At 40.2% G+C, this 22,843-nt stretch overlaps 1 protein-coding gene and 1 long non-coding RNA gene across 6 annotated transcripts in view; one reads left to right on the forward strand and one right to left on the reverse strand.

The window, feature by feature from the left end:
• The window catches only part of LOC106558673, a 77,531-nt gene extending 59,470 nt beyond the window's left edge, over positions 1-18,061 (reverse strand). For 2 of the 3 annotated variants that reach the window (XR_005357910.1, XR_005357911.1), the window contains exon 1: positions 17,867-18,061. This is a non-coding gene — a long non-coding RNA (uncharacterized LOC106558673). The remainder of the gene's footprint in view (positions 1-17,866) is intronic. The other variant, XR_005357912.1, reaches the window with a different exon arrangement.
• A 164-nt stretch (positions 18,062-18,225) lies between these two features.
• VPS26A (VPS26, retromer complex component A) overlaps positions 18,226-22,843 on the forward strand; it is a 31,349-nt gene continuing 26,731 nt past the window's right edge. Inside the window, exon 1 of one of the 3 annotated variants that reach the window (XM_038534160.1) lies at positions 18,226-18,384. In XM_038534160.1, coding sequence (XP_038390088.1) covers positions 18,382-18,384 — 3 coding nt within the window. In that variant the 5' untranslated portion in view covers positions 18,226-18,381. Of the gene's footprint in view, positions 18,385-18,562; positions 18,716-18,917; positions 19,027-22,843 lie in introns of those variants that run through there. The other 2 variants (XM_038534158.1, XM_038534159.1) reach the window with 2 other exon arrangements.

A 22,843-nucleotide genomic window follows, 5' to 3' on the forward strand; every position in this document is an offset into this window, starting at 1 on the left:
CCAGGGTGTAGTATATGAGGCATTGAGAAATATGAGGAAGTAGTAACATAAAGACAATAGTATTAGATGGCTATTGCTGGAGGCAATTAATACTTTTTAAAAGAGACAATGAAAAATCAAGGATAATGAATTAAAGGCTGAATATGAATACAAATGGGCTTCCTCTGCAGCATTCTGGCATACGTCAGACATGCTACAAGTTCAGTTCCAGACCACAATAAAGTGAGTATTGCAATAAAGTGAGTCCAATGAATTTTTTGGTTTCCCATTCCATGTAAGAGTTATATTTACACTATACTGTAGTCTATGAAGTATGCAATTGTGTTACATCTACAAAAACAATGTACACACTTTAAAAATACTTTATTGCCAAGAAATGTTAACCACTCTCTTTCAGTGAGTCATAATCTTTTTGGTAGTGAAGTGTCTTGCCTTGATGTTGATGCCTGTTGACCGTACAGAATGGTGGTTGCTGAAGATTGGGAGGGTGCAGCAATTTCTTAAAATAAAACAATTTTGCCACAATGATCTACTCCTCCTTTCTTGGATGGTTCTTTGTAGCATGTGATGTTGTTTGATAGCATTTTACCCACAGTAGAACTTCTTTCAAAACTGGAGTCCAGGGCAGCCCCGGTGGCGCAGCGGTTGAGCGCCGCCTGCAGCCCAGGGCATGACCCTGGAGACCCCGGATCGAGTCCCACGTCAGGCTCTCTGCATGGAGCCTGCTTCTCCCTCTGCCTGTGTCTCTGCCTCTCTCTCTCTGCATCTCTATGAATAAATAAATAAAATCTTAAAAAAAAAAAAAACCTGGAGTCCATCCTCTCAAACCCTGCTGCTGCTTTATCAACTGAGTTGATGTAATATTCTAAATCCTTTGTTATCATTTCAAGCATCTTCATAGCATCTTCACCAGGACTAGTTTCCACTTCCAGAAACTTTCTTTGCTCATCAATAAGAAGCAACTCCTCATCTGTTCAAGTTTGGTCATGAGATTGCAGTCATGCAGTCCCATTTCCAGGCTCCATTCCTACTTCTAGTTCTCTTGCTATTTCCACCACATCAGTAGTTACTTCCTCCCCTGGAGTCATGAATCCTTGAAAGTTATCTATGAGGTCAGAATCAACTTCTTCCACAACCCTATTGATGTTGATATTTTGACTACTTCTCATGAGTCATGAATGTTCTTAATGGTATCTAGAATGGTGAATCTTTTACAGAAGGTTTTCAATTTACTTTGTGCAGATTCATCAGATGATCACTATCTATGGTAGCTATAGCCTTAAGATATATATTTCTTTAAATGTTAAGACTTTCAAGTCTAAATGATTCCTTGATCCAGGGTGGTGGGATAGATGTTGTATTTGTAGGCATGAAAATAACATTAGCTTCTTTGTACATCTCCATTAGAGATCTTGGGTGACCTGGTGCATGGTCAATGAGTAGTTACATTTTGAAATACATCTTTTTTTTCTAAGCAAGTAGGTCTCAACAGTGAGCTTAAGATATTCAGTAAACCACGTTGTAAACAGATGTGCTATTATCTAGGGTTTATTCCATTTATAGAGCACAGACAGAGTAGATTTAACATAATTCTCAAGGGCCCTAGGACTTTTGGAGTGGTAAATGAGAAGCGGCTTCAACTTATAGTCACCAGCTGTATAGCCCCAACAAGAGAATCAGTCTGTGCTGTGAAGCTTTGAAGCCAGGCATTGATTTTTCTCTGGCTATGAAAGTCCTATACAGCATCTTCTTCCAGTAGAAGACTGTTTCGTTTATATTGAAAATCTTTAATTGAGTGTAGCCAGCCACTTTCATGAATTATACCTTAGCTGGATCTTCTGGATAAACTGCTGCACCTTCTACATCAGCACTTGTTCCTCACCTTTTTTTTTTTCTTTGAGAGGGAGAGAATGAGAATCTTAAGCAGGCTCCATGCTCTGACTTGAGCCTGACTTGGGGCTTGATCTCACGACCCTGAGTTCATGAGCCTGACTTGGGGCTTGATCTCACGACCCTGAGTTCATGACCTGAGCTGAAATCAAGAGCTAGATGCTTAACTGACTGAACCACCCAGGCAACCCCTCATCTTGCATTTGGATATTATGGAGACAGCTTCTTTCCTTAAACCTTGAGAACCAACCCCTGCTAGTTTCAAACTTTTCTTCTGCAGCTTCCTCCCCTCTCTTGGCCTTCACAGAATTGAAGAGAGTTAGGGCCTTGCTCTGGATTAGGTTTTGGCTTAAGGGAATGTTGTGGCTGGTCTGATCTTCTATCCAGACCACTCAAACTTACTCCATATTCACATAAGGCTACTTTGCTTTCTCCTTTTTTTATATAAACATCTTTTAAAATTTTTTATTTAAATTCATTAACATATATTGTATATATTGTATTATTGGTTTCAGAGGTAGAGGTCAGTGATTCATCAGTGCTCATTACATCATATGTCCTCCTTCATATCCCCTCCCCTCTAGTGACTTCGTTTTCTATGATGAAGTTTCTTATGGTTTGTTTCCCTCTCTGAATACGTCTTGTTTTATTTTTTTCCTCTTTCCCTATGAACCTCTATTTTGTTTCTTAAATTCCACATGAGTGAGATCATATGATAGATTGACTTATTTCACTTAGCATAATATCCTCTAGTTCCAACCACGTTGCAAATGGCAAGATGTCATTTTTGATGGCTGAGTAGTAGTCCATTGTATATATCTATGTCTATATATGTTATCTGTGTCTGTATCTATATCTATATCTATATATGCTACATCTTCTTTGTCCATTTATCTGTTGATGGACATCTGGCTCTTTCCATAGTTTGGCTATTGTGGACATTGCTGCTATAAACATTGGGATGATGCAGGTGTCCCTTCAAATCACTACATTTGTATCTTTGGGGTAAATACCCAGTAGTGCAATTGATGGGTCATAAAGTAGCTCTATTTTCAACTTTTTGAGGAACCTTCATACTGTTTTCCAGGGTGGCTGTACCAGTTTGCATTCTTACCAACAGTTTAAGGGGATATCTCATTGTGGTGGTTTTTTTTTTTTTTCCTCATTGTGGTTTTGTATTTCCGTGATGCCAAGTGACGAGCATATTTTCATGTGTCTGTTGGCCATTTGTATGTCTTCTTTGGAGATACATCTGTTCATGTCTTCTGCCCATTTCTTGATTTGATTATTTGCTCTTTGGGTGTTGAGTTTGATAAGTTCTTTATAGATTTTGGATACTAGCCCTTTATCTGATATATCACTTGCAAAAATACCTTCTCCCATTCTGTAAGTTGCCTTTTGGTTTTATTGACTGTTTTCTTTACTGTGCCATTTATAGGGCACAGGCAGAGTAGATTTAACATAATTCTTAAGGGCCCTAGGACTTTTGGAGTGGTAAATGAGAACTGGCTTCAACTTAAACTCACCAACTACATAGCCCCTAACAAGAGAATCAGTCGGTGCTGTGAAGCTGAAGCCAGGCATGATATTTGCTGTGCACAGGCAGAGTAGATTTAACATAATTCTTAAGGGCCCTAGGACTTTTGGAGTGGTAAATGAGAACTGGCTTCAACTTAAACTCACCAACTACATAGCCCCTAACAAGAGAATCAGTCGGTGCTGTGAAGCTGAAGCCAGGCATGATATTTGCTGTGGGCTTTTCATATATTCCCTCTATCCCTACACTATGAAAATGAAAGTTTTTTTTTTTTTACCAACATACAGAATAACACCCAGTGCTCATCCCGTACACCATGAAAGTTTTAATCAACAAAGGATGCTGTACTTTGGCAAATGTTTTTTCTGCATGTATTGAGAGGATCATATGGTTCTTGTTCATTCTTTTATTAATGTAGTATATCTCATTGATTGCTTTGTGGATGTTGAACCACTCTTGCAGCCCAGGAATAAATCCCACATGGTTATGGTGAATAATTCTTTTAATGCACTGTTGGATCCTATTAGCTAGTATCTTGGTGAGAATTTTGGCATCCATGTTCATCAGGGATTTTGGTCTGTAATTCTCCCTTTTGGTGGGGTCTTTGTCTGGTTTTGGGATCAAGGTAATGCTGGCCTCATAGAAAGAGTTTGGAAGTTTTCCTTCCATTTCTTTTTTTTTTTTTTAAGATTTTATTTATTCATGAGAGAGAGAGAGAGAGAGAGAGGCAGAGACACAGGCAGAGGAAGAAGCAGGCTCCATGCAGGGAGCCTGACATGGGACTTGATCCTGGGACTCCAGGATCATGCCCTGGGCCAAAGGCAGACACTCAACTCCTGAGCCACCCAGGCGTCTTGCATTTCTATTTTTTGAAACAACTTCAGAAGAATAGGTATTAATTCTTCTTTAAATGTTTGGTAGAATTCCCCTGGGAAGCCATCTGACTCTGGACTCTTGTTTGTTGGGAGATTTTTGATTACTGCTTCAATTTCCTTGCTGGTTATAGGTCTGCTCAGGTTTTCTATTTCTTCCTGTTCCAGTTTTGGTAGCTTATATATCTCTAGGAATGCAACCATTTCTTCCAGATTGTCTAATTTGTTGGTAGTTGCTCATAATATGTTCTTATAATTGTTTGTATTTCTTTGGTGTTGGTTGTGATCTCTTTCATTCATAATTTTATTTATTTGGGTCCTTTATCTTTTCTTTTTGATAAGTCTGGCCAGGGGTTTGTCAATCTTAGCAATTCTTTTAAGGAATCAGCTTGGGCAGCCCGGGTGGCTCAGCAGTTTAGCGCCGCCTTCAGCCCAGGGTGTGATCCTGGAGACCTGGAATCGAGTCCCATGTCGGGCTCCCTGCATGGAGCCTGCTTCTCCCTCTACCTGTGTCTCTGCCTCTCTCTCTGTGTCTCTCATGAATAGATAAATAAAATCTTAAAAAAAAATATAAGTATTGTAGGGGGGTCTGGCATCTGGCTGGTTTAGTTGGTAGAGCATGATCTCTTGATCTTGGGATTATAAATGGAGCTCAACATTGGGTGAAGAGATTACTTAAAAATAAAATCTTAAAAAAATATGTATTGAAAGCAGTTATAATAAAAGAAAAAAAAAAAGAACTGTGAGAGGAAATCCTGTGGGCAGAGCTTCAGGTGATGTACCTGGTCATTTACTCTGTGTGGAAAGAGAAGTAGCCCAAGATTGGAATATATAGTTTCATGGGTTGTGGTTAATGTTTTGGTCAGGGGCCTAAGAAAGATAGTATATTGGGAACTAAGAAGTCTGGGGTAGAGGCATGTAAATGGCATAAGGTAAAATACAGTGTGAAAATCTTTGTATCAAATGGTAATGCCCATCAGAAAGCATCCATCATAGAAGAAACATTAAAGAACCAGGTAGCAGAAAGACTTGGGCAAATGTCGGTCAGCTTCTGTCATCAGCTACCCTAACGCTAGCACAGTACATTCATGAAGGAGTAGCCATGATGGGAGGGATAGAGGCTGTGCATGGGCTCCCACTGACCAAGGCTGATCTAGGTACTGATGCTTCCAAGAGTCCCATAAGCTACCAACAGAGCTCACTACTGAGCCACTGATATGGCACCATTCTTCAAGGAGATCTCTGTGGCAGGTTGACTATATTAGGCCCCCTCCATCCTGGAGGGACCACAGATTTGTTCTAATAGAAACAGACATGTATTCTAGGTATGGATTTGCCTTTCTTATCCACAGGGCCTCCAGCAACATCAATATCTAAGGGCTTATAGAATGTTTGATCCACAAACATGATTGCATCAAACCTAGGGACCCACTTTACAGCAAAGAAGTTAACAGTGGCACATGATTATGGGACCCACTGGTTCTATCACATATCACATCTCCTAGATGCCACCAACATAATAGAATGATAATCTGTTGAAGGTACAGCCAAGATACCAGCTTTGATATAATAAACTGAGGCTGGGATGCCAACTTCCAGGATGCAGTATACATGCTAACTCAATAAACTTTATATTGTGCTGGGTCCATAATATGTAGATTACATGGTTCCAGGAAACAATATGTGGAAATAGGATAGGACGTACTTAACATCAAACCCACTTGGGGAATTTGTGCTTCCTATCCCTGTAACTCTGTGTTTTGCAGATTTTGATGTTACAGTTCCTTATGGGAAACTTCTTTACCAGGGGACATAATAAGAATCCTACTGAACTTTAAGCTATGGCTGTCATCTTTCAGGTACCTTCTGATTCTGCACAGGTGTTGATCCTAAGAACACCCCCTGGTAAATGTCCTCTGTAAGTTGGCTTCTCATAGAACCCAACTTCTGGGAATTATCTTTATAGCATTTTACTTTTAGTGACAGTTGTTAAGTTATACCCTGATCTTTCCATTAATAAATCTGTGATTGTTTAACAGGAACTTTGTGAGTTTTTATGTTCAGTAGGGTGTTACTGTAATGAGACCTATTTTTTGGCTCCTATAACTAGTATAGCAGAGGGGAAAAAACGGCATGTTTTAGAAAATACACATACTGATTTGAGTTTTCTATTTAAGTGTTATGTTTTACACATTAAAAAAAAGATTTATTTATTCATTAGAGACACAGAGAGAGACGCAGAGACAAAGGCAGAGGGAGAAGAAGGCTCCCTGCAGGGAGCCTGATATGGGACTTGATCCCAGGACCCCAGGGTCATGACCTGAGCCAAAGGAGATGCTCAACCATTGAGTCACCCAGGTACTCCCTGTTTTACACATTTGAAGAAAGAATATAGTTTAATTTTTTTTGTAGTTTCAAGTTTTTATTTAAATTCCAGTTAGTTAACATCCCGTGTAATATTGGCTGCAGGTATAGAATTTAGTGATTCATCACTTATATACAACACCCAGTGCTCATAACAAGTGCCCTCCTTCATACCCATCACCCATTTAACCCATCCCTAGCTTGATTTTTATTTTAAAAATGACACTTTCATGGAGAAAGATCTTATACTTGCCACAAAGGGAATATAGACTATTTCTATCTTTGGAGAGAGAATTAGATCACATGAAAAAGTATAAGCTTTAGAATTGCAAAGTCCTGGCTCAAATATCAATTTCACTCTTGATTAGCTTTGTAGCTCAAGGCAAGTTACTTAATTTTGCTAAGCTTGTCCAGGGAGGGCAATGTAGTGAAGGGGTTAATTGTGTGGACTCTGAGGACAGATTACTTGGATTCAAAACTCTGTCACTTACCAACTAGGTAAGCTTAGATGAATTACTTAGCCTCTTCATACCTAGTTTCCTCTTTAAAATGAAGATAATGATAGTGCCTCCCTTACAGGTTTATTGAGAAGATTAAATAAATGTATGTAAAGTGCTCAGAACAATGTTATTGAGTAAGTGATCAATAAACCTAGGTTATTATCATTATCTATACTATAGGGTAACAATATTTGCCCATAGGGTTGTGGTAAAGATCAAATGAGGCATTAGCTCAGTGCCTGGCACATAGTAAGCCCCTAAAACAATTATAATCACGAAAACATGTGTTACAGCTATTTCATAAGATTAAAGATCCCATCTATGTGCCAGGTACTGTGCTAGGTCCTGGGATACAGGGGGAAACAAAGACACAAGATAGCCTTTGTCCTTGAGCTTAGAGTCTAACAGAGATTGAATGAGAATGAATGTGTTAGTCTTGCCTGGCACAAACGAAGGTAGGTAGGTGGAAGTAAAAATTCTCAGGCACGTAAGAAAAATGGGACCCATGCAGGTTTTTTCTAATTCTCTTTTACCTTTTGGATTCTATTTGTCAATAATTTATCATAATTATGGGGCTTTTTGAAGGGAGAGGAGTTAGGGTTTCTTCTAATTTGTATTTTTGACTAATTAATTCATGGTCACTTTTTCTCATATTATATAATCGACAAAACCTACAAAGGATCAAGGGAACAGGAATAAATAAATAGTTGAGTACTCACAATGGAGGCACCTGGGTGGCTCAGTTCATTAAACATCTGACTCTTGATTTTGGCTTAGGTCATGATCTCAGGGTCATGAGACTGAGCACCTCATCGGGCTCTGTGCTCAGTGTGGAGTCTGCTTGAATTCTCTCCTACCTTCCTCCCCCCTCCCTCTCTAAATAAATAAATAAATAAATAAATAAATAAATAAATAAAATCTTAAAAAAGAGTACTTACAATGTAGAAGGGGAAGCACATAAATAGCTATAATACATTTTACATTATATTTTTTCAAATCTATAATAATTACAAACAAAAAGATGCAAAAGAGAATGATTGATTTTGCAAAAGGTTTTTTGTCTCCATTCCCTCAGCATGTAGTCTGTTTTAGCATTTGAGTCACTGCTTAAAATATTAATACAATTGATCTTTCACAACTCTATATTTGTCTTCTTAGGTTAATACTAACCCAGAGTTTCTCAGCTTTAGCATTATTGACATTTTGGACAGGATGCTTCTTTGTTGTAGGGGGCTGTCCTGTGCTTGCAAGATTTTTTTTTTTTTTTTTTTTTTGTGCTTGCAAGATGTTTAGCAGCATTTCTGATCTCAGTAGTGCTCCTACAGACCTGACAATCAAAAATGTCTTCAGATATTGACTAATCCCATTAGGGAGAAATACTCCTCCTTGAGAACCACTGCACTAAACCAATGATTATTTTTGGACTTAAGTCTTATCAGTTATATTTCCAGCTTATAATGGTATAGTATGATTACTTATCATTGGTCCATAGAAACTTGGAATTTTACTATCACAATCATGAAGCTATTTGGTATGTGATTTGTTACAGAGGAAATTATCTCAGTAATTTATGCACAAATCTATATCTTAAATGTTTATATGTTGATTACTGGATGTTTTATTTCTTTATCTTCACAAGGACAAAATGCCAATAAAATGACCCTTTCAGAGACTAAGAAAGAGCTCTTGGGAATTAAAAATAAAATAGTATCTTTTAGTTAACTATTGCTGTTAATAAATTACCTCAAAACTTATTGGTTTAAAACAATAAACTTTAATTATTTCACAGTTTTTATGGATCAGATCTGGGAATGGATTACCTAGATAGTTCTGGTCTAGACTCCTGGGTGGGGGATGTCTTCTCATAAGATTGCAGTTAGGATGTTAGCTTTGGTAGCGGTCATCTGAAGACCTCACTGGGGTGGGAAGATCATCTTTCCAAGATAGTTCACTCACATAGCTGGAAAGTTAGTGCTAGGTGTTCACGGGAGGCCTCCATCTCTCACTATGTGGACCTCTCTATTGGGTTACATGATATGGCTGCTGACTTTTCTTAGAGTGAATGATCCAGAAGAGAGCAAAACAAAAGCAGCCTTGCAAGTCACACACTACCACTTCCCCCTTTTTGTGTTGGGCATACAGATCAACCTTGAAGAATTTGAGAAGGGACTACACAGATGTATGGTTCTTTGGAGGCCATCTTAGAAGCTGGCTACCATAAAACAGCAATAAAAAAATTATAAGTGTTGGAACATAAAATTGGGGAAAATCACCTAGAAAAGAGAACACAACGATAACGACCACCACCACCACCACCACCACCACCACCAACCACCAGATAGGAGGAAAATAGGAAAGAAAAAATATGAAAATGAAACAATCACTCCATTAAGCCCAATATATGATTAATAGAAGATCCAGGAAAAGAGGACAGAAAATAGATGAGAGGAAATCATCAAAGAAATTTAGCAAGGTTGCAAGATACAAGTCAATATAGAAAATCATACACATGCATAAACACACACATGCATTAAAGAATTAGAAAATGAAAATTTAAAATTCCACTTAAAATAGTATCAAAAATATAAATGCTTAAGGCTAAATTTAACAAAAGATGTGCAAGACTTCTACACTGGAAACTAAAAAATATGGCTGAGAGAAATTAGAGAAGACTCAAATAGAGAAGTAAACCACGCTTACGGATTGGAAAGCTCAGTATTGTTAAGATGTCAATTTCCACCAAACTGAGCTATCAATCTCAATAACAATCATAGCAGGCTTTTTTTTTTAAGAGGTGGATTAATAATTCAAACATTTATGAGGAAATACAAAGAACTTAACCAAAGCATTCTAGAAAAGAACTAAGTTGTAGTAATTATACTTCCTTACTTCAAGGCTTACTATAAAGCTATAGTAATCCAGACAATGTAGTATTGCATAAACGTAGATAGATCAATGAAACAGAATAAAAACTTGAGAAATAGATTCATAATTATATATTCAACAGATTTTATTCTAAATTGAGAAAAAATATATATTTTTTGTATTTTAATCATTTATTCATGAGAGACACACAGAGAGAGGCAGAGACACAGGCAGAGGGAGAAGCAGGCTCCACGCAGGAAGCCCAGTATGGGACTCAATCCCGGGATCCTGGGATCACACCCTGAGCCAAAGCCAGATGCCCAACCGCTGAGCCACCCAGATGTCCTGAGAAAAACTATATTTATTCTCAGTATACTTTAGATTTTTTTTTCATTCTTTTGGTGTATTTGTACTTGGTTCTTTTTACTTAGCTTTGGTTGTCAACTCTGCAAACAGTTGCTCCTTTACACTGTCACAGTTATTAATAGGACTTTTTAGTCTTCATGAATTTCAATAAGTGCTTATTTTTCTTTTAAGTGGTTCCTGGTAGGTAGATAAAAACTTAGATTATCTTTTCCCCTAATAATTTTTTTAAAGATTTTATTCATTTATTCATGAGAGAGAGAGAGAGAGAGGCAGAGACATAGGCTCCATGCAGGGAGCCCGACGTAGGACTTGATCCCAGGTCTCTAGGATCAGGCCCTGGGTCGAAGGCGGTGCTAAACCGCTGAGCCATCCCGGCTGCCCCCCCACTCCCCCAATACTTTTTTACCTAAATCTAGTACTTTTGTTTATGAAAGTCAATGCTTATAAGTTAGTCACATTTTCCCCATCTTTTTTTTCCCCCCCAAAGGGCAAATTTAGTGATGTCACAGTCCTTGCCTGTCAAAACACTACTTCTTTTTTTTTTTTTTAAAACACTACTTCTTAGCATCTAACTTTAACATTCTGATTTGCCAAATAGGTAGATGGGTAAATAGATAAATAACTTGCTTGACAGTTCTGTTGCTCCTTGCATTTATTACAGTAGCACAGTTACTGGGTTTTGATCAGTAGGACAAGTCATTAGTATAAATTGGCCTCTGGTGTGACCTTCTTTTCCAGCTTTATTTATTTATTTATTTATTTATTTATTTATTTATTTATTTATTTATTTGCCAGCTCTTATTTATACTTGGCTTCTCCAGTATTTCTTTGCTGCTGCTACTTTTCTTTCATTGATTCTCTTTGATGTGTTGATATTCAGGCCTCCAGACAAGAGTAGGTGGGAACCAGAATAGCAGTCAAGATAACAGGCAAATCTAAGGGTTTTTAAAAAAGATTTTATTTATTTATTTATGAGAGACACACAGAGAGAGAGAGAGAGAGAGAGAGGCAGAGACATAGGCAGAGGGAGAAGCAGGTTCCACGCAGGGAGCCCAACGTGGGACTCAATCCCGGGACCCCAGGATCACGCCCTGGGCCAAAGGCAGACGCTAAACCACTGAGCCACCCCTGCGTTCCCAAATCTAAGTTAAAAAAAAAAAATCGCCTTCCTCTTTTATTAATAACGTGTTATTTCATGAAGATCTGCATTATCTCTTAATGGTTTTCTTATCACAACTCAATGAAAATATTAGTACAGTTACAAATATACTAATACCTGATATGGCTTTAAAATAGCTTTTAGAAATTTAGAAATCACTGGACCCCATCCAGGTTCTATCTGATTTTTTTTAAAGATTTTATTTATTCATGAGAGACAGAGAGAGAGAGAGGCAGAGACACAGGCAGAGGGAGAAGCAGGCTCCATGCAGGGAGCCCGACGTGGGACTTGATCCCGGGACTCCAGGATCACACCCTGAGCCAAAGGCAGACGCTTAACCGCTGAGCCACACAGGCATCCCCTCTATCTGACTTATTAAATGTGCTTTGACTAGTGTCTTATTTACTACTGTCAAGTGGGTAGGCTAGAAGTTAAAAAGAACTGGAGTCAGGACATCAGCTGTTTTACAGTAAACAGTTGTATAGTCTTTTAATCCTAATAAAAGAGTTGGATTAGTTGATCTCCAAGTAGTCCAACAGCTATAATTAAAAAATAAGTTAACATATTTATTGTGGGCTTACTGGGTTTTTGGTAATGCAGTTGGCCACAGGTATGGGATGAAGTTGTAGCTTTTGGTACTTTCCCTAAGTCTAGTGGGGAAGACAGACTATTCTAAGGCAATAAACAAGAGTCCTCCATTGGAATGGAGATGGAAGATAGTTCTCCTCAAGGTTGTGAATGGACACAGGCTAAATCAGGAAATACTGCTTTAAAATTCTGACCCTAAAAAAATAAATAAAATAAATAAAATTCTGACCCTACAATCATCCTTGGATCTAGAGAGGAGAGCAACATCTTTAGATCTCCTTATTATAGTCAGCTGTTCTCTAACTGCTCTTCATCCTGTATTACTGTTCCTGTCATTCACTAAGCTTCAATTATGCTGTCTTTCCATTCCTGGAAAGAACAAACTTTTTCCTAGCTCAGGACCTTAGCATTCACTGTTCTGCCTGGGATGGACCCCTCCTTTCAGATTTCAGTTTAAATGTCACTTTCCCATCACCGTATCTAAAAATAGCTCTTTTCCAGTCATGTCACCATGTTTATTTCTTTTTATTTCACCATGTTTCTTCTAATTGAAAATATTATATTTAATTACTTGTTTATTGACCATTTCCTACAGTAGGATATAAGATTCTTGGGGACAAGAACAACTTCCTCCTCCTCCTTCCTCCTCTTCTTCTTTTCTAATTATCTCCATAGCCTAAAACAACACCTGCCATTTAGTGAGCACTCAATAAGTATATGTTTAATAAACAAACATTTGGATCCTTGTCTGGATCCCAGAATCCAAATATCTATCTCCAGGAAATACTCTCAGTTATTTGATAGAGGAATATATATAAATATATGATCTAGAAGGAGAAAACCTAACACATTCCTTCTCCTTAAGTTTATCTTTGCTGTCTTAGATTAAAAGTTTCATTTATTTTTGTTTCATTTATCTATATTTAACACTGATTTGAGGATCAACAATAACAGAAATGAACTTTAAAACAAATATAAAAAGGGACGCCTGAGTGGCTCACTGGTTGAGTGTCTGCCTTTGGCTCAGGGCATAATCCAGGGATCTGGGATCGAGTCCCACATTGGACTCCTTCCAGGAAGCCTGCTTCTCCCTCTGCCTGTGTCTCTGCCTCTTTCTCTCTCTCTCTGTGAGTCTCTCATGAATAAATAAAATCTTAAAAAAAATATAAAAATGTTGTCTCACTCCATTCAATAGGAATTTTATATGCAAAGGAACACATTTAACCAGTATAGGGCCAACCCGCAAGTCATGATTTTTACAGAAATTTCTGCTTTATAAATTTGGTTTAGGATTTTTATAGTTAAGTTGATGAAGGGTATTGGCATGCAGTATTCTTTGCTGTAATGTCCTTGTTAGATTTTGATATCAGAGTTATGGTGGCCTCAGAAAAGGAGTTGGCAAGTGTTCTCTCCTCGTATATTCTCTTAAAAAGTTTGTGTAAACAGCTTGGTATTATTTCCTCCTTACATTTTGGTAGAACTCATCAGTGAATTCTATAGCCTAGAGGAGTTTTGGAGTGGGAAGATTTCTGTTCAATAAAATTTACTGTTCAATTTCATTGAAATAAGACTGTTCAGATTTTGTATTTCCTTTTTTTCCCAATATTTTATTTATTCATTTGACAGAGCAAGAGAGAGTGAGAGAGAGCACAAGCATGGGGACTGGCAGGCTGTGGGGAGAGGGAGAAGCAGACTCCCTGTGGAGCAGGGAGCCTGATGCGGGGCTCGATACCACCACCCCAGGATCATGACCTGAGCTGAAGGCAGATGCCCAACTGCCTGAGCCACCCAGGAGCCCCTCTTATGCTCATTTCAAAAAGTTTTTTTTTAAAGATCCTTTTATTTATTTATTTGAGAGAGAGACAGAGAGAGAGAGAAGGCACACAAGTGGAGGGAGGGGCAGAGTGAATCTTCAAGCAGTCTCCCCATGGAGCATGGAGCCCAACGTGGGGATTGATTCCATAACCCATGAGATCACGACCTGAGCGGAAGCCAAGAGCCGGATGCTTAACTGACTGAGTTACCCAGGCGCCCCTCAAAAAGCTGTTTTAATGGAAAGTGTCCATTTCCCCTAAGTTGTCAAACTTATTGGCATAAAAGTTGTTCATATATTTCCCTATTATCCTTTTGATGTCTGTAGGATTTGAAGTGATGTCTTCTTTTTCATTCCTAATACTGTTAATTTACCTTTTTTCTTATTTTCTTGATTAGTATTGCCAGAGGCTTATCCACTTTATTAATTTTTTCTTTTTTTAAAAAAAATTTTTTATTTATTCATGAGAGACAGAGAGAGGCAGAGACATAGGCAGGGGGAGAAGCACGCTCACTGCCAGGAGCCTGATGTGGGACTCGATCCCAGGATCCTGGGATCACAACCTGACACTCAACCACTGAGCCACAGGTGCCTTATTACTCTTTTCAAAGAACCAACTATTGGCTCTTTCCCTAAGCAGCCTGGGGTGACCTCTGAAAATGGCTCACTATTTGGTCAACCCAGAAAACCCTACAAAATCATGTAAATCAAGAGGTTCAAATCTTTGTGTTCATTTTAAGAACACAGATGAAACTGCCCAGGCCATCAAGGGTATGCATTTCTGAAAATCCACCAACCATCCGAAAGATGTCACTTTGCAGAAGCAGTGTGTGCCATTCCATCGCTACAAGATGGAGTTGGTAGGTGTGTCCAGGCCAAACAGTGGGGCTGGACACAGGGTCAGTGGCCCAAGATGAGTATAAAATTTTTATTACACATGCTTAAAAATGCAGACAGTAATTCTGAACTTAAAGGTTTAGATGTAGATTCTCTAGTCACTAAGCACATCCAGGTGAACAAAGCCCCTAGGATATGGTGTAGAATTTACAGGGCTCATGGCTGGATTAACCCATACATGAGCTCTTCCTGCCACATCATCTGATCCTTACTGAAAAAGAGCAGATTGTTCATAAACCAGAAGGGGAGGTTGCACTGACGAAAAAGATATCCTAGAAGAAACTGAAGAAACAAAAACTTATGGTCTGGGAGTAAATTCTGTGTAGAATATACGCAACCCCCCCAAAAAAAACCCCAACTACTGGATTCCTTGATCTTCTCTATTGCTTGCCTATTTCCATTCCATTGACTTTTTAAAAAGATTTTATTTATTTGAGAGAGTGTGAGAGTGAGAGAGATTTCAGAGGGAAGGGAGAAGCAGACTCACCCCTGAGCAGGGAGCCCAATGCAGGGCTTGATCCCAGGACCCTCAGATCATGACCTGGGCCAAAGGCAGACACCCAACTGATGAGCCACCCAGGTGCCCCTATTCCATTGACTTCTGTTCTTCCTACTCTCAGAGTTTATTTTTTATTGTAGTAAAGAGCACATACAATTTACCACCTTAACCATTTTTAAGTGTACACTTCAGTAGTGGTTAATTATATTCACATTGTTTGTGAAACAGATCTCCATCTGGCAAATCTGAAACTCTGTATCCATTAAATAGTAACTCCCCTTTCCCGCTTCCCCCAGCTTCTGGTAACCACCATTCTATTTTCTGTGTCTATGAATTTGGCTTAGATACCTCATATAAGTGGAATCATATGGTATTTGTCTTTTTTGTGACTGGCCCATTTCATTTAGCACAGTGTTTATGTTGCAGCATGTGACAAGATTTCCTTCCTTTTTAAGATGGATGAATATTCCATTTTCCTGTTCATGGACATTTGGGTTGCTTCTACCTCTTGGGTATTATGAATGAACGTGAATGTTTCTATGTGCTATGAATGTGAATATGCAAATATTTCTGAGACCTTACTTTCAATTCTTTTGGATATATATACTCAAAAGTGAGATTGCTGGGTCATGACATTCCCTATTCTCAATTTTTTGAAGAGCCTTCAGGCTGTTTTCCATAGGGGGCTCACCATTTTTGCAATCCCACCAACAGTGCACAAAGGTTCCAATTTCTCCATATCCTCACCCATACTTGCTATTTTTGTTTTTGTTAATAGTAATCATCCTAATAGGTGTGAGATGCTACCTTGTGGTTTGATTTGCATTTATCTGAAAGGTGTATTTTTATATGCTTACTGGACATTTGTATTATCATCTTTGGAGAAATGTTTGTTCAAGTCCTTTGCCTATTGTTTAACTGGGTTATTATTATTTTTTTTGAGTTGTAGTCATTCTTCATACATTTTAGATGTTAAGGGCATGTTAAGTTGTAGGGGTAACTTAAAAATTCTGGATATCTTATCAGATATATGATTTACAAATATTTTCTCTCATTCCATAGGTTTCTCTTCCACTCTGTTGTGTCCTTTGATGCACAAAAGTTTTTAAGTTTGATACCATTCCATTTTTCTATCTTTGCTTTTGTCACCTGTCCTATGTGCCATTTTTGTTGCTTTTGGTGTCGTATTCAAGAAATCATTGTCAAGTCCAAAGAAGATTTTTCTCCTACAAGTTTTATAGTTTTAGATCTTAAACCCATTTTGAGTAAATTTTTGTATATAGCGTAAGATAAAGATCCAACTTCATTCTTTTGCAAGTGGATATCCAGTTTTCCCAATGCCATTTGTTGAAGAGACTGTCGTTTCCCCATTGATTTGTCATGGCACTTACCCATGTGAGGGCTTTAAAAAAATTTTTTTTTTAATTTTAAAGAAGTTTTAAGTTCACAGCAAAGTTGAATATCCCCTGCTTCCCTGCACATGCTAGTATCATTTTATTTCTTGATGTGAACTTATACTGCCGAGTTTAAAGTTCTTCTTTTCAAATATATGCATTTAAAGCTACAGATCTCCCTGTAATCACTACTTCAGCTCTATGCCATAAGTTATATGTTGTATTATAATTTTGTTAGTTCAAACTATTTTTAAATTTCCACTGATGTCTTCTTTGACACAGAGGTTTTGAATTATGTTGCTTAGTTACCACATATTTGTGCATTTTCTATTTTTTTTGTTATCTCTAGGTGAATTCTACTGTAGACACCATGCTCTAATTTTTATTTTTTAAGATGTTTAATTTATTTATAAGAGATACAGAGGGAGGGGCAGACACATAGGCGGAGAGAGAAGCAGACTCCCTCCGGGGAGCCCGATGTGGGACTCATCCCGAGACTCGGATCAGATAACCTGAGCCGAAGGCAGACGCTCAACCACTGAGCCACCCAGTCGTTCGGCTTTTTAAAATTTTATACTTGCTTTATGGCCCTGACTCACAAACCTGATTTTGTTTTGCTACGATGGTGAGTTCAGATGATCATTTTTTTTTTTTTCTGCTTTGGTCAGTATACACTGTGGTGGTTCCACACTGCTTTTAAAGAACGATAAAATAAAAAAATAATAATAAAAAAGAAAAAGTAAAAATAAATAAAACCCCCCTGAAAACTGCATCCCATTTCCCTGGAGGGCTCCAGGCTTACACCACAGGGCTGGGATGCGGTCAAGGCCGGAGCACCTGCTAGCGGCACCACCTGCCGTCGGAAGCCGCCGAAGCCGCCCCGCCCGCCCCCTCCCCGTCGCAGGCCTGCAGCGCTCAGGTGGCTGGGTTGCGAGCTATCCGCGTACTTTACAAAGCAGCGGATGTGGCACCCTCACATTTTCCCCACTGGGCGGCTCTTCAGAGGCTATAAAGCTAGCAAGTTCTCAAAACCCAGCAGCTCTCAGCGGGAGAGGGAGCTGGGTAGGGTTCCAGAAAGATGGAAGCAGAATGGCTCATCCCTGCACTTAAGGGAGCACGTACCTTGCGAGGCCGAAGGAAGCAGCGCCTCGGGTAACCGCGCGCCTTCGCCGGGACCGCCCCGTAGCCCGCCCGGGGAGAGCGCCTCCGGGACAGACGCTCCCTCCCCCGGCCTCTCCCAGTTACTCCAACTTGCACTGGGCGGGGCGCCCCCCCGTGACGGAAGGGAAGGCGGGGCGAGCCCGGGGAGCCTGCGTCGCGCAGGCCCCTCCCACTTGACGGCGCCGCGGCGGCCCCGCCTCCTCGGCCGCGGGGTGGGGCGCGAGGCCCCGCCCCCAAACCGCCTCTCCTCGAGGGCCAGGCTGGCCGTGGGGCGGGGCAAGCGGCCGCGAGGGGACTGGAGCCGGCGGAGGCAAGGCAGGGAAAGGAAGGGAGGGGTCACGTGCGGCCGGCGGCTCGGGGTCACGTGACGGGCGCCGGGGAGGAGGGAGTCTGGACCGGGAGTTCTCCTGAGGGAAGCGGAGCGAAGTGGTGGGGACGCGGCGGCGGCGGCGGCGGCGGCGGCGGCGGCGCTGACAATGGTGAGTGCGCGGCGGCCCGCGCGCTCGCCTGCAGCCCTGGCCCCAGAGCGCGCGGCGGGCCGGCCAACGGCGGGCTCGGTGTCGCGGGTGCGGCGGGGCGCCGGCTTAGGCCTGGCTGGCCGCCGCGGGGTCGGGGAAGGGCGGGCGGGCGGGCGGGCGGCGCCGCCGCCGCCTGTTCCCGGTCTCGCCGAGGCCCGAGCACCTGCGGGCGGCGGCGCGCTCTCCGGGCATGTCGGAGCCTCTCCCCGCCTTCCTCGAGCGGCTGTGGGGGCCCTGGCTGGGCCCTCGGACCCCGCCTCTGCGGGGGCGCCGCGCCGCCTCCCCTTCCAAGGTAGCCCGACCCCGCTCCTTCCGGGCGGCCCCGCTTCCCTTCAGGTGGAGCGACCCGGGGGCCCCCAGTTCCGGGCTGCGGGCACGGCCTGGGGCACGCCTCTCCGGCGTGTCACGAGATTGATAAAACTCCGGGTTTTCGCCTTGTTTTTTTTTTTTTTTTTCTCTCTCTGGTGACATTTCTGCGATATCTTTGACCCCAGTTCAGCCTTGAGGTTGACACTTGTAGAACGGGAGCGGAAAAGGAAAAGGACATTGAAGTGGGGACGTCTTCAAATGAAAAGACACTGGTTTTGTGCCCGCTGCTTTAAGGTTTGGCTCTCCTTTCCTTCCCTAAGCCATTTTCTAGAAACTTACCGCTTTGGGATGTTGAAATGGCCTGGGGAAGAGAGAAGGGAGGGACGTCCGAGGACTCTAACCAGTCAGTGGGGCACGGTGCGCTTAGCTCTGCGTGTTGGCCGGCGGCTCTAGGCTGGATCTCGTTGGGCTCACTCCATGGTTTTGATTTAGCGAGCATACGTTGGGCGCCTACTGTGTGCTCCTGCGACTGTCAGCCTCCCCAGAGCTCACCAGTTCAGTAAACTGCTTGAGACTTTGGGCCGAAGATGAAGCTAGGTTTATTTAAAAAAAAAAAAAACTGTTTTGAGTAAATACATTTTAAACTCAGAAGGCGTGTTGATTTGATTAAAAATCAGAAAAGTAAAGACAGGCATATCCATTCTTAAACTTGGGGCCTCTTTTTTTTCATGCAGCAAATAATTACTTAGACGTATTCAAGGGCCACTAGCAAAACTGAAACAGCCCTTGCTGTCTTGCAGCTTACAATCTAGAGGGAGGTAAACATCTCTTTGTGTAATTATTTAACGTGGAAATTAACAGCTGTGCTAAACCTAACCAGGAAGTATTGAGAGACCTTGCCCAGCCAGGGAGTTAGGGAAGTCTTCTTTAATTGAATATGATTTGCCAAGAAGACTCAAAAGGCTTTCCCATCTTTTGTTTATTTTAAAAATTACTGCTTTTAATGAGTTTTTGGATTAGTTTAAGAGCACTTTAGTTACTCATCAAACCAAATTGTAAAGCTTAATAATGCTGAAATGGGCATAAATGTAATCTATGCGTGGAAATCTGCTGTTTCATTGCTTGTGTAAATTTTGAGAGCCTCCTCTTCCACTCACCTTGAGTTGCATTTCTTTACATCCACTGGAAGTAGTGAGATTTCTTGAGTGTGAGCTAGAAAGTTTGTGGACTTTTAACATACCCAATTTTGCTGGATGGTAATGCTCAATACAGGATTACGAATTATATGAAAAATCTTAAATTAACCCAAAGGTGGTGCCGGGGTTATGCCACAAGTAGAAAACCGTAAAAACAATGCTGTCATCTTTTAACAGTCATAGATATTTGCAGCTTAGTTACTTAAAGTCTACCTGAGTTTTGACTTCTGCATTATTGTCTAATGATGCTCCTGAAAATCTCTCATTCTGTATGCTCCCGTGAAGATGTCTTTGCCAGAACTGGGTAGTCTTTCGCTTTAAAGTGTCTCTCTTGTAATTTCAGCAGAAGTTTGTGCTAATGTATCCTAACCTTTACAATTTTCATTCCTTTCCGCCTCCTACTAGTCTTTACTATTCTGTCAATTATGTATTTTGTTTCCTCTTTACATATCACGAGAATTATAATTTGTGAGTAAGTAAAAGATTTTAATTTTATGACTTTTTGTTTGAAATGACAGAAGCACATCTTGCAATAAAAACTTAAAAAGCAGCACTTTGGGTAGAGAAATCTTTTTCTTTCAACTCCTTCTAGAAGGAAAACAAAAAAGACAAACTTTTTTCTCAGATATTTTTCGGTCATTTGCTTATTAAATGTAAGACATGAACAGTTTTCTGTGGCTTTTGGTAAGACTTGTTCATTTTTCATGTATCCTCGTGTGAAAAACTGGATGTTAACCTGGTGCTAAATTCTAATGGTGGTGTTAACCTTGTTAAAGTATTGTGGCTTATTAGTCAATGTATCATGTGTGTGCCATAACTAGACTTTTTAAAATAACTTCTGATCTCTCCCCATCTTAGTGTTTTGATTGTGTTGAATAGTAAGTCTATTTTTAAATTTTTGGTTATGAAATGCTTCGTGCATACAGAAAGTAATAGAAGATAGCACATAGCTTTCACATTTTTTAACGTCTAGTAATTTTTCATTTTTACTGATGGTGTCAAAATAAGACTGTTCAATTGTGTTATTAATTGTGAAGTTTTATAAGACTTGAGTCTCTTTTACATCACTTTATTTATTTAAAAAAGATTTTATTCATGAGAGACTAAGAGAGAGAGAGAGAGAGGCAGAAGCAGGCTCCATGGAGGGAGCCTGATGCGGAACTCGATCCCGGGTCCCCGGGATCACGCCCTGGGCCAAAGGCAGACGCTCAACCACTGAGCCACCTGGACTGCCCGGCATCACTTTATTTAGTGGCAATTTTGGTTTTGTTATTTTTGGTTACTTGATCTTTTTTTTTTCATTTTTTAAAAAGATTTTATTTATTTATTCATGAGACACAGCGAGAGAGAGGCAGAGACACAGGCAGAGGGAGAAGCAGGCTCCATGCAGGGAGCCTGACGTGGGACTCGATTCCGGGACTCCAGGATCACGCCCTGGGCCCAAGGCAGGCGCTAAACCTCTGAGCCACCCAGGGATCCCCTACTTGATCTTTTAATATCAGCTTTCAAATCCTAAGTTCAGCTCTGTGTGTTAAGTATCCATAAGTGGAAAAAGTTACCATAATATTTTCTTTTATCCATGGAACAATTTTTAGTTTTCAAATCTCATTTCTCCCAGAAGCAGCTCTGGGATGTATTAAGGCGGAGTGAGAAAATTATATTTTGTTTTCCTTCTTCTATTTTATATCTTAAATGAGGCTCTTGTCTTCTACCCTTTTATAATCGCTCTTCCCACAGCAACTTCCCCCCACCCTGACTGGCTCTGTAGTTTGTACATGGTTGATAATTGGTAAATATCAGCAGCCTGATTTTGAGCTGTACATTCTCATATCTGTAACCTTTACGAAAAAATAGACCTTTTTGTGCAAGCTTTGAGTTTAAAACTTGAAAGTATGAAAGCTAACTGGGTACAGTAAATGTGATTTTTTTTTTCCACAAGAAGTTCAGGATAATTTTCTGATTAAAATCAAATTTTCTGGTTAAAATTGACTTTGTTATTTGTTATGTTGCCAGGAAAGATTAAAACATATCGAAAGGGGAAAAATGCTCTTTGTGTCTTTGTAGTATGTCAGAAGTATGAATCTGGCATTTCTTTGAGTTGATTCTTGAAATTATAATCTTTCTGTTAATATAAGATTAATAATAACAAAAAAAAAAAAAGCAAGCTCAGAATTTAGGAAAACGCTGTCTTTGATGGCAGTATCACTGTGTAGACCTACAGAGTTTTAAGAGGATCATTAGCTTGCTTGATGTTACTCTGCCACCTTAGGACAAAACTGAGTGAGGCTTGATGCAAGTTCCTTGCTCTAGACTTAGCTACTGCACCAAAGCTAATTTTCTGGGGGAGGTCTAGTCTTTTCAGATATTTCTGATTTAACTCATTTCTTTTGTGTATCCTTTTTTTTTTTTTTTTTTTTGTTAGGACACTATGTTTTTTTCAAAATCAATTTAACTTTCAAAAGGTATTTGAGTGCTTTCTACTACATACCACATACTATCCCTAGCTATTATGTCTTCAGTGATGAACAAAAGATGTATCTATCCTCATGGAGTTTACAGTTGAGTCAGGAATTCAGGTATTGAATAAGTACACGTCTATAACAATTGGTGAAGTAATAAAACTACATGGTGTTGTGAAGCCTAAATTTGGAGACACTAGTTTCAATTTAGGAAGGTACAGAAGGCCTCTTTATGGAAATGAGTCAGGCTGAGTCTTAGAGGATGAATTAGTTAGGTTAAGGATACTTGGTCTAGGATGAGAAGGAACCTGTCAAATTTGATTAACTTGGATAATTTGAGGCTGGTGTGGCTGGAGAGATGGATAGAGCCAGATACATGTAAGCCACGTTAGGGAATACAGTGTGTGTCTTTGTGTCTGTGTGTTTTTGTGTACATGAGCACTTGCACACATGTGT

This window comes from Canis lupus, chromosome 4 (genome assembly GCF_011100685.1).
Source record: "Canis lupus familiaris isolate Mischka breed German Shepherd chromosome 4, alternate assembly UU_Cfam_GSD_1.0, whole genome shotgun sequence".
Taxonomy (NCBI): Eukaryota; Metazoa; Chordata; class Mammalia; order Carnivora; family Canidae; genus Canis; species Canis lupus.